At 35.3% G+C, this 14,393-nt stretch overlaps 2 protein-coding genes across 3 annotated transcripts; one reads left to right on the top strand and one right to left on the bottom strand.

The window, feature by feature from the left end:
• Positions 1-6,063: 6,063 nt before the first annotated feature.
• On the top strand, positions 6,064-11,181 carry LOC122587320 (phosphoglycerate mutase-like protein). 2 transcript variants are annotated; one of them, XM_043759452.1, is made up of 11 exons: positions 6,064-6,083; positions 6,248-6,369; positions 7,848-7,909; positions 7,997-8,104; positions 8,730-8,809; positions 8,976-9,138; positions 9,652-9,726; positions 9,879-9,967; positions 10,101-10,220; positions 10,494-10,538; positions 10,935-11,181. In XM_043759452.1, exons 1-11 carry the CDS (start codon positions 6,079-6,081, stop codon positions 11,014-11,016), a joined length of 951 nt encoding a protein of 316 aa, XP_043615387.1. In that variant the 5' UTR covers positions 6,064-6,078; the 3' UTR covers positions 11,017-11,181. The 2 variants fall into 2 exon arrangements, with proteins under 2 accessions (XP_043615387.1, XP_043615386.1); XM_043759451.1 differs by lacking the exon at positions 6,064-6,083 and having other exon boundaries at positions 6,087-6,369.
• Positions 11,182-13,017: 1,836 nt separating this feature from the next.
• On the bottom strand, positions 13,018-13,452 carry LOC122587787. The gene has a single exon (XM_043759952.1). It carries the CDS (start codon positions 13,450-13,452, stop codon positions 13,018-13,020), a length of 435 nt encoding a protein of 144 aa, XP_043615887.1.
• Positions 13,453-14,393: the final 941 nt, after the last annotated feature.

The raw sequence follows: 14,393 nt of genomic DNA, 5'->3' as shown, positions 1-14,393 counted from the left end.
TGAGAATTTGAGCAGTTTCATCCTTGGTCTTCAAGAAGAATACCCACGAGAATCTAGAGAAATCATCAGTAACTAGACTACAATAGTACATATACCCTATGCTTCGAACATTTACTGGCCCAAATAAATCCATATGCAGTAACTGAAATGGAGCGGCAATAGAATTCTAAGTCTTTGGTTTGTGTGGCTTTTTAGTCTGTTTTCCCTTTAAACACGATACACACTTATCCTCCAACATAAATCTTTTGCTTGGAACACCAAGGACTAATCCATTACTTGTGATATAATTCATTTTTCTAAAATGGATATGACTAATTCTTCTATGACATAACAGAGATTCATCTTCAGATGCTTTAGTCAATAGACACACTGGCTCCACTCATCTGGAATGACATAACCTGGTTTCAAGATAAGAGCCTCCCTTGCTATAAAATGAACTGGATTCCCTTTGTCACATATTTGAGATACACTCATCAGGTTATGCTCCAATTGTTCAACAAAATTTACACTGTCTATTTTGATCTTCCCATTGATGACCTTCCCAATACCTGAGATATTACCACCCTTGGTACCAGCAAAACTGAGATAAGACCCTTTAACAAGAGTAAATTATGTTAATAATCTCTTGTCACCTGTCATATGTCTTGAACATCCACTATCGACAAACCAAATCCCGGTAGTTTTCCTTAGTGGTTCCTGTTGTTCAATAACTTCCAGATAAGCCATGAAGCCAGTCTCGACTTCACTAACCAATTTCTCAATTTCAACTCTTACTGGTAATGATGGTTCAGGTTCCTCTTCTGCCTTCTGATGAAAACTATCATGATCATTCGTCCTGGCATACAATGTATAGTTGAATGAATTATCAACAAGATCGTTCATCCCTCCATCAAAGTCTTAAACTTTGACCATGAATGCATGATTCTGATCATCGGCACTAGTAGAACCCCAATTATACGTACCGTCAGTTTGAACCACCAATGCTCTTGAGTTGTCAACTTCTCCTGAGCTATGGTTCCCAGTATTAGCATATTGACGCCCTAAATTCTGACCAGCAATAGAACCACCTTGATTGAAATTCTGACGACCTGTAGCTTAATTGTTATCCCGTCTTGGCCTCTGACACTCACGTGCAAAATGTCCAAAGCCATCACAGTTGAAACACTTCACCTTGGTTTTATCAAACCTTACTTTGCCGTCTATGACCTTCTTTCCAGTTCTATCAGTGAATAGCTGAATTCTCAATGTTAACATAGCTAATTGCCAGTTCAGGTCCATTTCTTCCAGATCATCTGGATCAACTTGCTTGTAATCCTCCCTAACCAGTTCAGGATCAGTCAGTTTTCCTCCAATTAGCTTTTCATGAGCCGACACAAAAGAAACGAGCATGCCCAGATGTCCCTCTGCAGATCTTATGCTCATCGGCATACCTGTTAAACCCGAGCTTGGAGAACTACTATTCTGATTACCATTATGAAGAATGATCGCTGATTCCAGGGAGCTTACATACAACAAGTTGTTGTTAGAATCCATCGTCCTTTTCATTTTCTCATCATTTCCACTATAGAAGGTTGTGATCCCTCCACTTGAAGATCTTGAGGAAGGAATGCTTGTCTTGCTATGATAGAGTTTAGGACGCTGAACAAAATCACTGCTGCCTGCTTCCTTCGACTTTCTTTTCATATCCTGGCTTCTCAGCTTTCGATTTATCTGTTCCAGAGTCCATTTACTGAAGTCGGGATTTTGTTGGATAACACTAATAAACCCTTCCCAATTAATAGGAAGTGCCTCCAACAACTTCTCGATAACATCTTCTGGATCCGCATTATACCCAAAGTTTGCAAGCTCAACCAGCAAATGACTGTAACAAACCAGCGTCTCATCAAGAGTTTCATCTTTGAAGCTCGTAAATACATAATATTGCTTCTTTAGCAAATCTTTCCTACTCTTCTTGAGATCATCGTCACCTTCACAATGCTCTTTGAGTGCATCCCAGAAGCCTTTCGTTGTATCATACTTTTCAAACAGATGCAGAACTTCCCCTTGGAGAGCCATTCAAAGAGATCTTAGTGCCTTGCTTTTAGCTTCATAATCTTTCCTTTTATCGACGTCCATCTGCTCATACGAAGCTAGCCAATCATTGCTCGAACCTGGAGTTTTCACCCGGTACTGTAGGAGGAGTATAACCATTTGTAATGCATATCCACATCCTCACATCCATCAATCTACAGTACGACTCGAATCTGCCCTTCCAATTGAAATATCTGTCTAGGCTTATCAACTTTGGTGGTGAATTGGCCTTCCCGTTTCATGATCCACCAGAATCATTTGATTCAGCAAAGCCTGATAGTTTGCGGGTAACTGAGACGTCATTTTCTCCGAGCTAGCAAAGTTTACGAACTGCTTAAAATAAACGAGGTCGTAAAGTTCACGAGGTCCAAGAATACGAGGTCGTAATTGAACTGTGAGGTCGTAATTGAGCTCACGAGGTCGTATACGAAATACGACACAATTACGAGGTTGTAATTGATCAACTGCCTCGTATTTGACCCTGCAAATACGAGGTCGTATTTCCTATAGCTTGCCTCGTATTTGACCCTGCAAATACGAGGTCATATTTCACATAGCAGAATATTATTACACATTCAATACTTGAACTTAATCTAGTATTCTATGCATTATATAAAGTTCATTAATGACAATCACATGACAAAGACATATTACAAAAAGCCCAAGCAATCTAGACTGCTATTGACATAGATGTGTACTTACACCATCCATCCAGCGCCGCTCCCAGCTCCAGTCTGCGCACCAAATCGCCAAAAATCCAAAAAAAAAATAGCCATCAAACGGAGAGGATTGAATTTATCAAAGCTCATCATGTTCAAGTCGCTCCGCAAATGCCATCTTCAAACATCAATCATGTAATTTTAGGCCCGGGAAGTTTTGTTAATCCTGTTACTCTTTTATTTTTACGTGTTTTTCCTATTACCCTTAGTTTTTATGTTTAGTACAACAAGGACTTTGTACAATTTAAGTGTGGGGGGATGGAATAGGAAAAAGCCTTGGTCTAATTGTTTGATTTTGAACAAGTTTTCTAGTACTTATTTTATGCAAATTAAAAGTTTTTTGTGTCTGAAAACTCTTTTGAGAATATAAGCTTTGCAAGTAGACAAAAGATGACGATAACTAAGCAACATTAGCTTGGTAGGATGAACAGTTAGTTAGAATTGTTAACTTAACTATAGACTTGTGGTTGTTCATGCTTCCGACTGGATTAGAGCTTAGACTAAAACTGTATGCGATTACGTTTGCCATAGCACACTTAACCGGACTTTAATATGCCTAGCAATTAGAGCTTTCTAGTTATTAGTAGGTATATAAACTGGACTTAATGCTATACGTGCTTGTGTAGGAACTAGTTTAGATGTATGGTTCGCCTTAATTCTTATACTATTTAATGTGAACTAGTTGCATGCGGAGTAGGAATGTGAGTCATCTGGGATCTCTGATAAATGTCTATTGCATGAATAATGTAGTATCTTAAGAAAGACAATTTGTAGATTAAACAAAGTTCAAAGAACTATTAACGAGTAAAATCTAAAAACGCATCAAGTTATGTCGCTCTGCACGTTTGGAACTACCGACCTGTCACCGCTGTCTTGATGTGCACTTTTAGTTGAGTTATGTCGCTCTACCCGTGATGAATCACCGACCTGTCACCGCTGTCTCAGCTATTAAAGATGATAATATTGTATGACTGCTTTAGTGTTTAGCTAACGAGCATGACTGTAGTGTAGGAGTATATCTAAGTAGTGACTCACAAGTACACATACGAAATAAATATCAAATGCCTTGCTAGTAGCTAGTAGTTCTGGTTGCTATACAAACCTTATATAAGTGCTTAACTAGTAAGCAGAAAGTAGTAAGATTGAGTTGTTAGACATGTGGAAGTATAGAGCTGTTTTAGAGGTATTAACACGAGTAAAAGGTTAGCTTTTAGTTTTGATTGACCAATTGTCTCGCCTCTAGCTATAGCTTACTAATTTTGTCTAAAGCTTTCTCAATTCGTTTTGCATGACTATTCTTTCAAATGATTTCAATAAATTAGAATACTTTAACACTTAAGTTGTCCGCTCATAATTGTTTTATTTTTCTTGGACTGTTTGCTTGAGGACAAACAAAGACTTAAGTGTGGGGGTATATGATAAGCGTCCATTTGTGATTAAAAAACCCCTAGCGAAAGGCTTTATTTCAGTGTATAAATGAGTTAATATTCTGAAACTATTGGTACTTAATGGAATCGTATGTTTATGCAGGTTCGCGGAAGATGTGAGAGAGGGTAAATGACATCAAGTGACTCAAGAAGGAAGCATATGAAGTTACAAGACACAAGGAAGTGATTCGGGAGCCGAACGAAGAAGAACAAGCTGCAGTAGGAGTCACCAGCGCCGCTGGCCCAAAGAAACCCAGTCCCAGTGCCGCTGGCAAGCCCAGCCAGCGCCGCTGGGCGGCCCAGATCTGAAACCGACTTAAATCACTATTTAAGCCGAACTAACCCTAAAACCCTAAGAGAGAGCCGATTCACCAGCCCTAGCTGCTCAGTATCAAACCTAGTTCGTAGTTGCAAATTCCAAGAAGGTTTTGGAGCTTCCGGCACCTTTCGATCTTCATCCGCGGTCTAGATTTATCTTTTCTATTTACATTATATTATCAAACAATGTCTTTCGTTTTTACATACTTTGTTATTCCTTTAATAATGCTAGGCTAGTAGGCTGAATACTTGTTTGGATCGATGTAATCATATAGACGTTTATTGTTTTACTTTGTTTGTTGGAATCTGTTGGAGTGTGTTTTATTGTTTATCGTAGATGCATGTTTATTAGTAATTCATGATGCTATAGGTTCTATATCCGAATATATTAGTTTAATTCTGATGGTTGCCTATGATCATACACTAGGACTAATATGCTAGGACGGAAAACACTAATCGGTTTATAACTAGGAGTAAAAGGTGATTCACTTGTAACCGAGGGATCCAGAAACATAGTAACTAGGATGAAGTGAACATGATGCTTAACAATGTCAAATGCGATCCAGTGACTTGTAACCGAGCACTATGGTCACCGGAGAGAGTTATTATCTGGTCATGGTTTGAGAGCCGGGTAACTAAAAAATGAACTAGTCACACAAACTTTAGGTCATTAATGCTTAAACAATTAATCTAACGAGAATTTGTTTATAGGGTAGTGTGAGTCTAGTGACAACACTAGTAATTAGGCAAAGTGAATCTAACGAGAATCTGAGCCGTGATTAAGTTTCCAACAGTTTAACAAACGGGTAGAATAGTATTTGGTCGTACCATGAGATCGGAGATGTCAAACAAGTATTTTAATTTAATTACTATTATTTGTTTTTTCAATATTTTACATTGTGTCTTCTGACGCAGTCTGCCCCGGTAATACTGGATAGTTACTGTTAGGTAGTAGTTTATTAGGAGTTAGTGACAAACTCCAAAAACAAATTAGAATTACACATATTATTAGATTAGGTAGTTCAAGCGTGCCTGCGAACGATCCTGTAATTTACCACTAGACTATACTACACAGACCGGGTTCTCTGCTCGTAAGTGTGTTAGTTTTAGGATAATTTATTTGTACAACATTATAAATTTAAAAGCTAGAATCAATAATAAAAAATGCACATCAGTATGATCCCGTAGGCTTAAATTATTTCCGAACATGAATTTATTATAACATGATCACATACAAATATTATAATCATAAATGTCCTAAGATATTTTTGATAATTTAAATATCTACAAATTATGATAACTTGCATGCGGTTACTAATCTACTTATCAAAGTAAGGATTATGGATATATGGATATTCGATCCAATTTGAACATAATATAAACTTAAAAGAACAATTAAAGAATATACCTACGGAAACGACGTCGTATAATGTCGACTAAAAGCAACATAACACAAACAAAATTCATGTGACCGACCATTTTTATCAAGTTGTACAATTCTCAAATCGACATAAAACATAGCATCAGGCGCACGTCAAGACTCAATGGAGTAAAATCGCACACGGCAGCTGCACATACTATTACTACTAATTAAATATTAATTAATTTCTTTTAATTAATTATTATTATGTCTTACTACTATTTTGTAACGTCTCATATACCTTCATTATTATTTAATAATAATAATAATTTGTTATCTTGTAATATAAATAGCGAAAACGACCAGCCACCCCCCTCGAATCTCGGACGATTTGTTCTCTCTCTACCGCAACAATCACAGTTAATACGACGTCGTTCCTTTCTCATTCGTTGTTCTTCATCATTACTTCTCTCAGGTTCTGTTTTCTTTACATATATGATTTTGTTCCCTAATTTATACAACAGTTTAATGTTGTTTGTTAATTTGCTATATACTTGTATTTTCTTATATATATATATATTATATATATATATACATATATCATGGGAAAAGTGACTCCGGGGTTGATATATATATATATATGGGAAAAAGGAATATAAGGCTGTGGAACCCGTCGTATACCAATACATTAAGTTGTGTTAAGAATGGATCAAGTGGTTAACACTGTCGTGGGTTGGATCCTTACTCCTTGCATGTCGCGAGGTCTTTTTTACCTAGGTAGGACTAGTCAACTAGGTAGGGGCAAGGCTATAAGGGTAAGACTATCTACGTATCAAACTTTCCATACACTATCAAAGATATTGTTGAGACCCATAACCCGTGTAAAACGGTATTGAGACCCATAAACCGTGTAAGACGAAAAGTATTGGGAATTACTTACTTATTATACACTTTCGAAGATGGTATTGGGACCCAAAACCCGTGGAAGACGGCATTGGGAGTTACTTTTTTACTTATTAAGCTGTGTTCTAGTAACCAATTGAGTTAGCTCAAGAGGTCAGCTGTCACCTTTGAAGCCATGTACCACTCGGGAGCCTTTTACCAAACTCTAAAATTTAGATTTTGTCATGTATTTTTAAATTTTTCATAAATTTTAAAAATTTCTTATAGGTTTTTAACATTTTGCCCCCTTTTAAATTTACTTTTTATGATTTTTAAATTTTCCCCCTTCGTAATTTTTTTCTGGTATCGCCTCTGAAAGAGGGGATGCGGGTTCAGATGTTATTCCGAGACGGATTTGTTATTATTATTAACCAGTGGGGTATGTGTGGAGGTGTTTAAATGCGGCGTGCGTTGTGTGGCTTGTGCATGTCGGTGATACTAGGGATGGGGGTGTTTCCTCCAATCAACACCTTTTACCAAATTGTGTTATGGATTGATGGGTTGAGGTTGATATGTTTGCGAGTTCATATATCCCAACTCAAAGTCTAAAATATTTAGTCAATTGTGTCAAAACATTAAACCCAAATTCAACCCCTGTTTCGGCAGGTAATAAATCAAAAGCATACAGTATATGCTATAAGAGTTGAGAGTATGAATATCTTTGAATGCATATTAGAAGATATGTATATAAAAGTATATAATGCTTTGAAGATACACAGTAAAGATTAATTTCAATAAAGACACATAAACCCGTTGGCCTTTTGCAAGACAATGCATTCATAATTTATCAAATTTTGTTGGTGATTTTATTAGGGATTCACGGCTTCTTAATTGGGTAGAAAGTCCAGGTTAGGCATTTGAGGTTGGGTCTGTGTTGTTACTTATAATTACTTGTGGTTGTAATGCTATTTCTATTATCTCAAACCTACTTATTTTTGTTAATTTTATCTTCGTGGTTGAGTGCTATATTTATCAAAGTCCTAATAGTTATGGTTTGTTATGACATTACAGAAATGGAGTCCACTGCTAGTGAGGGTTTATATCCCCTGCACCGCTCAAAAACCATTCATCTGGTATATATATTTGTGTGTTTCATTATCGAATAAAATTTCAACCACCTCCCTGTCTGTTTTGGTATGTCTAACGGAAAATGTTACTAGGTGAGGCATGCCCAAGGGATTCACAATGTAGCGGGAGAGAAGGATCACAGTGCATATATGTCTGAAGAACTCTTTGATGCACATCTTACCCCTCTTGGTTGGCAACAGGTTTAAATATACGAAGTACCAGATATTTCATATTAGTAATCTTTATCTTATAGACATTTGTTTTCATACTCGCCATTTTCTTGGAAAAATAGAATCTAATAGGTTGGTAACTGTAAAACAATCTGTATGGTAAAAAAGGTAGGAAAGAACGAGAAAATTACAAATGTCAAAGGTGCATCAATTCTTGGGCGGTTGTGCATCAAATTATAAAAAAAGCTGATGGACCTGACCTAAAATATGATGCACAACAGCCACTCACTCTCTTGTTCTTTTCTTTGTTTTATTTTGATCTAAGTTAGAGCTTGTCTATATTAACAACTTGATTTACCTTTAAAAGGATGAGATAATCAGTTGACGAATAAGTGGTTGAATTGGTTAAGGTTTTTGAGAAAACCGGGAACTGTGAAGAACGTGGATAGGACCGATCAATGAAAAGTTAGGTCCTAATAATGATAGATAATAAGAAGGAACCAATTAGGTGACCCTAACACTTCATTAAAAAGACCTAATATGAAAAGGACTTAATGTAAATCATGTTATTGTGTGCGGAAAAGGAGATTGTTAAATTAAAATGTTTATCATATTCATTAACTTTCAATTTGACCTAGATATATATGTGTAACAGGTAGATAATCTTCGGAAGCATGTTCATGCATCTGGTATCTCCAAAAAGATTGAATTGGTTGTCGTTTCACCTTTGCTGAGGTACATTCCATCAATTATCTCTAACTTGTCCAACTGAGAATAAGAATGAGGTTTAATGCTTATCAATTAATTCACCAATTAAGCCATGATAACTTCAATGTACCATAGAAGATTGACTTATGGTTACATACTTACATTAATCACTTATCGTGTATTCGGGTTGTAGGACTATGCAAACAGCAGTTGGTGCCTTTGGAGGTGAAGGTTCTACTGATCGGAATGATGTGTCTCCACTAATGGTTGAATATACGGGTGACAGTAATCATCCTGCAATTTCAAGCCTTAATTGTCCTCCTTTCATTGCTGTGGAGCTTTGTCGAGAACATTTGGTATGTGGCATATATTTTAACCCAACAGGATGACAAGTAGAAATAATGTTACTAAAAAAAATGAACAGGAATAGTTTGTTGGAGAAAGTGATTGATACATTTTCTGTTTCATTTTGTGATGCAAGTTATTATGTTAAACTAATTATGAAGTATTAACGAGTAGCTATAAACTGTAAATATAAGAATGATGTAAAGTGCAAAAGCTTAGAACAGGTATGGGCCATTTTTATATTGTATTGATAACAGGTTAAAAGGGTAAAACTAAGTGAAATCTCATTGGCGAAAGGGTACTGAAGTGTTTACAACCTCTTAAAAGTTTTAAATAAAATAAAAAGATCATTATTCCCAGAAATCAGAATTTTTTATATTTAATATATTATTACAAGTAACTAATTATGATATTAAAAAAGACGAAAAGAAAAAGTAGAATTAGTGGGTTAGCATGGCCAGACCTGTTTTTGATCAATCCTGAAGATGATATTTTCTAAACTCATATAAATGTGTTTTATGTAGGGTGTTCATCCATGTGATAGGAGAAGAAGTGTGACTGAATACAAGACCATGTTCCCAGCAATTGATTTTTCCTTGGTAACGTATCTTCTACAGTTCCTACATAAATTTATGCAAATAAGAATTGCATTTGTCTTGTCATATGTAATTGTATCTCGTATGACTTTGCAAATTTTTAAGATTAATTTGCCTGCTAAAAGGGCCAATATACTTTTTTATGTTTTAATCAGATAGAAAATGATGGTGATGTTTTGTGGACCTCTAAAACCAGAGAAAAGAATGAAGAAGTTGCAGCCAGGGGTGTGAAGTTTATGAAATGGTGACCCACTTATTTCTTATGAGATTCAAACTCTGATGCTATTCCTATTAGATTTCTTATTGTTAGATATTATTTTAAAAAGGAATCCATTGACATTTCTCTCCCACGTTCTGATTTGACCGAAATCTTGCAGGTTGTTGACTCGGGAAGAGAAGGAGATTGCAGTTGTTACCCATAGTGGTTTCTTGTTCCACACACTTTGCGCATATGGAGATGATCTTCATCCCACGCTTAAGAAGGAAATGACCAAACAGTATGTTTTTAATCTATCAAGAAATTCATGGCACCAATGAACATAACCACCGATATTACTTTTTTTTTTCTTTTTCATACAGATAATGTATATTACATCAATCATTTTTACAACATATATATATATATATATGTGATCATTTTAGTATAAAGTTAGTTGAATTTTTATACATATTAATAAATCTAAAATAAAGTCTCTCATTCGGCTATATATTTGATTTAACCGCTTTATAATCTTCCGCAACTAACTGAATTACATTTGTGCGGTACACAGCTTTAACAACTGCGAGCTTCGTTCAGTGGTCATCGTTGATAGAAGGTAAGCATCTTATTCCAAACTCTAATAACTTGGGAATTATTTCGATCCCATTAACGTATAAATGGTTCTGATTGGGTTATGTTTTATGTGGTACTAGTAATACTTAAAATATAGCTGAAAAGGAAATGGACCTAGCGACTTAAAAAGAAGCTCAACATGTACTTTTAGTGGATAGAGCCTCCTAAATTATTTTATTTAAAAGCTATTGAAATAAAGTACTTCTAATCATGTTTAGCACTAATACAGACTGGCGTGGGGATTAAAGTCTGTTTGGACCCGTTTTGTCTTGTATAAAATTTTACCCATTTTGACTTGATACCCAACCCACTTATTTGACTGTTTTGCTATCTCTAGATTTATCTTGGAATAATGTTTTACAAATCTTGTATTCTGCAGCATGATAGGAACTGGCATGTCAAAAACCGACTTTCCCGGGAAAATTCCTAGTGGTGCTGATGTTCCGAGTGATGTTATTTAGTATGGAATCATATCCTGGTTATGCTTTCTTCCCAATGCAATTTACTGAAGTCAGCTCATTTTTCTATTTTGTAAGTTCCATATGGAATCTAGACAATTAGATTCAACTACTACATAGCCACATAGGACTATATCTGATTATAAATCCTCAATGAACTTCATGAAATTCTTGTGACCACAATGAGGTTTATAAGATCATGGGGAGTGAGGCACCCCAACATAGAGGCGTCTTCCGCCATGTGACAGTGCCTCCCCTAGGAGAAGCCCTTCTTTTTTGTGGAAGTGAGACTCTTTTTTTGGGAATCTCTCTCTCTCCTCCTCCCCCCCCCCCAAATTGAAAATTCGGTTGAATAAGTAATAGTCGTGTGCATGTGACGCCTTTTAGAAGCCATAGTGTCTTCGTCCTGATAGTTTGTCGGTTGGTTTTCGAGATTGAGGAACAAATGTGTTTTTCTCGTCTAAAATGTACGTTTGGTCGGCACAGCCGTTCTTCGGACATTTCTTTAAACTCATTTTTTTAAGAGTGGTGAAATTTTATGAAATATAGAGAGAGAAGGAAGAATGAGTATAAAAGGTGTGACGAATGAAATATATATAATTATCTATATCTATACTCCCTTATAAAGAAAAAGCCCTTTATATATCTATATCTATATCTATATTCTCTTATAAAGAAAAAGCCCCATTTATATTTTAGGTAATTCTACATTTGAATTACCAGAATTACCCTTGACTTTTTATATATAGCCCTTAATAAATTAATTTACACTCTAAACCTCTATTTTAATACGAGTAATTAACACTTTAAATCTTATCTTTTAAAAATTTTCACTATCATAATTACATTAACCTACACCACTTGACACCGTCAGCATCACGAATAGTATCATCACCGACACCACTAGACCGTCTTCCTCACCATTACCACCGCATTGCGCTGGTATCATACTCGTATGTATATGTGTGTATATATATATATAGGGTATTTGGATTTTACAAAAGGATTAAATTTTTTTTTTATTTTACTCAACTAGTTCTTAGCAGCACTTTTTTTGAAAATCAAACCAAAACCTGGCGGAACAAATGTGCCGCCGTTTGCCGCTTCTCAAAGCCCCGTTCCGGACGGAAAGTGAGCGGATGGGGGTGTCGCCGGCTCAAGGCCCCTCACTCTCTATTGTTTATTTAGCAATTTTCATTATGGTTCTCTTTATAGAAAAGTTGATTGCGTTGTTGCTGCAATTTTTATTGTATAAATCTGTTTTCCAAAAACATTCATAGGATACGACACCTTTTATAACTAAAGAAACTGTAATATTAAATTTAGATTCTAAAAATTTGTACTTAAATCTACATCCAAATAAGAATTTGTACTATTTCTCAAGACAAAAACCCATGAAACTTTTACTCTATATAGATTATGTTCACATGTTTGGTCCTTTGGCAATCAATTCTCTTTATATTCAAAGAAATATAAATCAAAAACACCCCAAGTGAAAGACTTAGATATAGGATCTTGAATCATTAGTGGAAGGAGAATACCACTCCTAAGGCATATGCTTATAGGAAGCAACTTCTTGGAACTTCTTCACTGCCACATCAGCATCATATAATCCATGACTCTTCTTAGGACACCCATTGTCTATAAGGACAACTTCTTCAGAATTTCTTCGCCACATTATCATTTTTTTTATTTTTTCTTAATACCAAAAAGACACCATTCAAATAAAATAATTTTATTATTAATAACACATTACAACATTTATTTAAAAAACACCTATAAAAAAAACACATTACAACATTTATTTAAAAAACACCATTTAAATAAAAAAAAACACATTACAACATTTATTTAAAAAACACAATTCAAATAAAAAAAATACATTACAACATTTATTTAAAAAGTTACGATCATAGACATAATAAAAAAATTAATAAAATATCATCAACGTTGACGGTAATTTTCCGGGAGGTTTCAAACATGTTCGACTAGAGCAGTGCGAAGTCAATGATGCATCCTTCTATCACGTAACTCCTCGAAGACCCGCATTTGCGTTGCAACCCTTTCATCCCACGTACGTGTTGGCACATTAGTTGGATCGGACAAATAATCTTCCTCAAAGTCGGATATTGCGTTACCGTTGTCTTGAACAATCATGTTGTGTAGAATGACACAAGCATACATAATACGTTTTATTTTGTTCACCGAAAACGGGCAGACATTATGTTTAAAAAAACCATGTATCTGTTCATGCTTATTTACCAAACGTTGGACATCTTCACTTGCTGGCTTTCTCAAGTACTCAGTCTGATATAAATAATAAACACACTTACAAAAGTTATTTAAACATTCCATTGAAGTTGCACGACCCATATGCAAGTACTCATCTAGTTGGTCGGGATTAGCACCATACGCAGTTGTCGTATGGCGGAAGTACATTTTTGGAAAATGTTGAAACCATGCCTACCAGTGCAATCGGTTTGATTTTTTTGAAAAAACTGAAAGTGTTTGGGTAGGGGTTCGATGGCTGATGTGCAAAATCTAGCTTTAAATTTATAAACTAGAATCACCTACAAACTCACTACTACGCACTCACGGCAGTGGACCCGATCGCTTGTAATATAGTTATGAGGTAAGACCGTGTTTGTTCGCAGGGATTGAATATGACTAGTTGCTTTATGAAATGGTTTGTAAAACGAGTGTTGCTCGAAAATCCTTTAACAAATTAAAGTAAAGACAAATTGCATAAAATAAAAGAGAACTTCAAACAATATTAATAAAAGTCATCCACCTTGACTTCAAATGTGATTGCATTTAGTTAAGGCCAAATTCTTGAGAGTTTAAAGATAATCGTGACAAGATTAAGGTGCTCACGTGGTACCACCAACCGTGAACAAATTACCGAATCACCTAATTGATAGTTGAATTACCCAAGCTGGTACCACCAAAGCAAAGACAACTTTTTCCAACAATTAGTTTTATTGACTATCGAATTATCAATTGCACCTATGTGACAATAACGTGGTACCACCAACCGCTATGAATCACGTTGACAAAATTAATCTTTTCTTAAAATGATATTCACTATCATACCATGAACTATAGACAAGTAACCATTTTAAAATCACATATACATTCAACTGGTACTACCAACGAAGAATTATATGCAATAATATCAAATTTAATTAATAAAAAGAATTAAAATCATCAAAATCACAGAACAACGATAATCAAATAAACCCTTTTTAATTAAAAATATTGCAATCACATCATTCGTCTCATTTCATCAAGGTGGATGATAAACAGTTTAGCCACTCATGATTAAGTAACAATAATAATCAAATAAAGAGAAAAACATATTGTACCAATCGTTTGAGTAA

The sequence above is a fragment of the Erigeron canadensis genome, chromosome 2, assembly GCF_010389155.1.
Source record: "Erigeron canadensis isolate Cc75 chromosome 2, C_canadensis_v1, whole genome shotgun sequence".
NCBI lineage: Eukaryota > Viridiplantae > Streptophyta > Magnoliopsida > Asterales > Asteraceae > Erigeron > Erigeron canadensis.
This window is presented reverse-complemented; position numbering and strand designations above follow the sequence as displayed.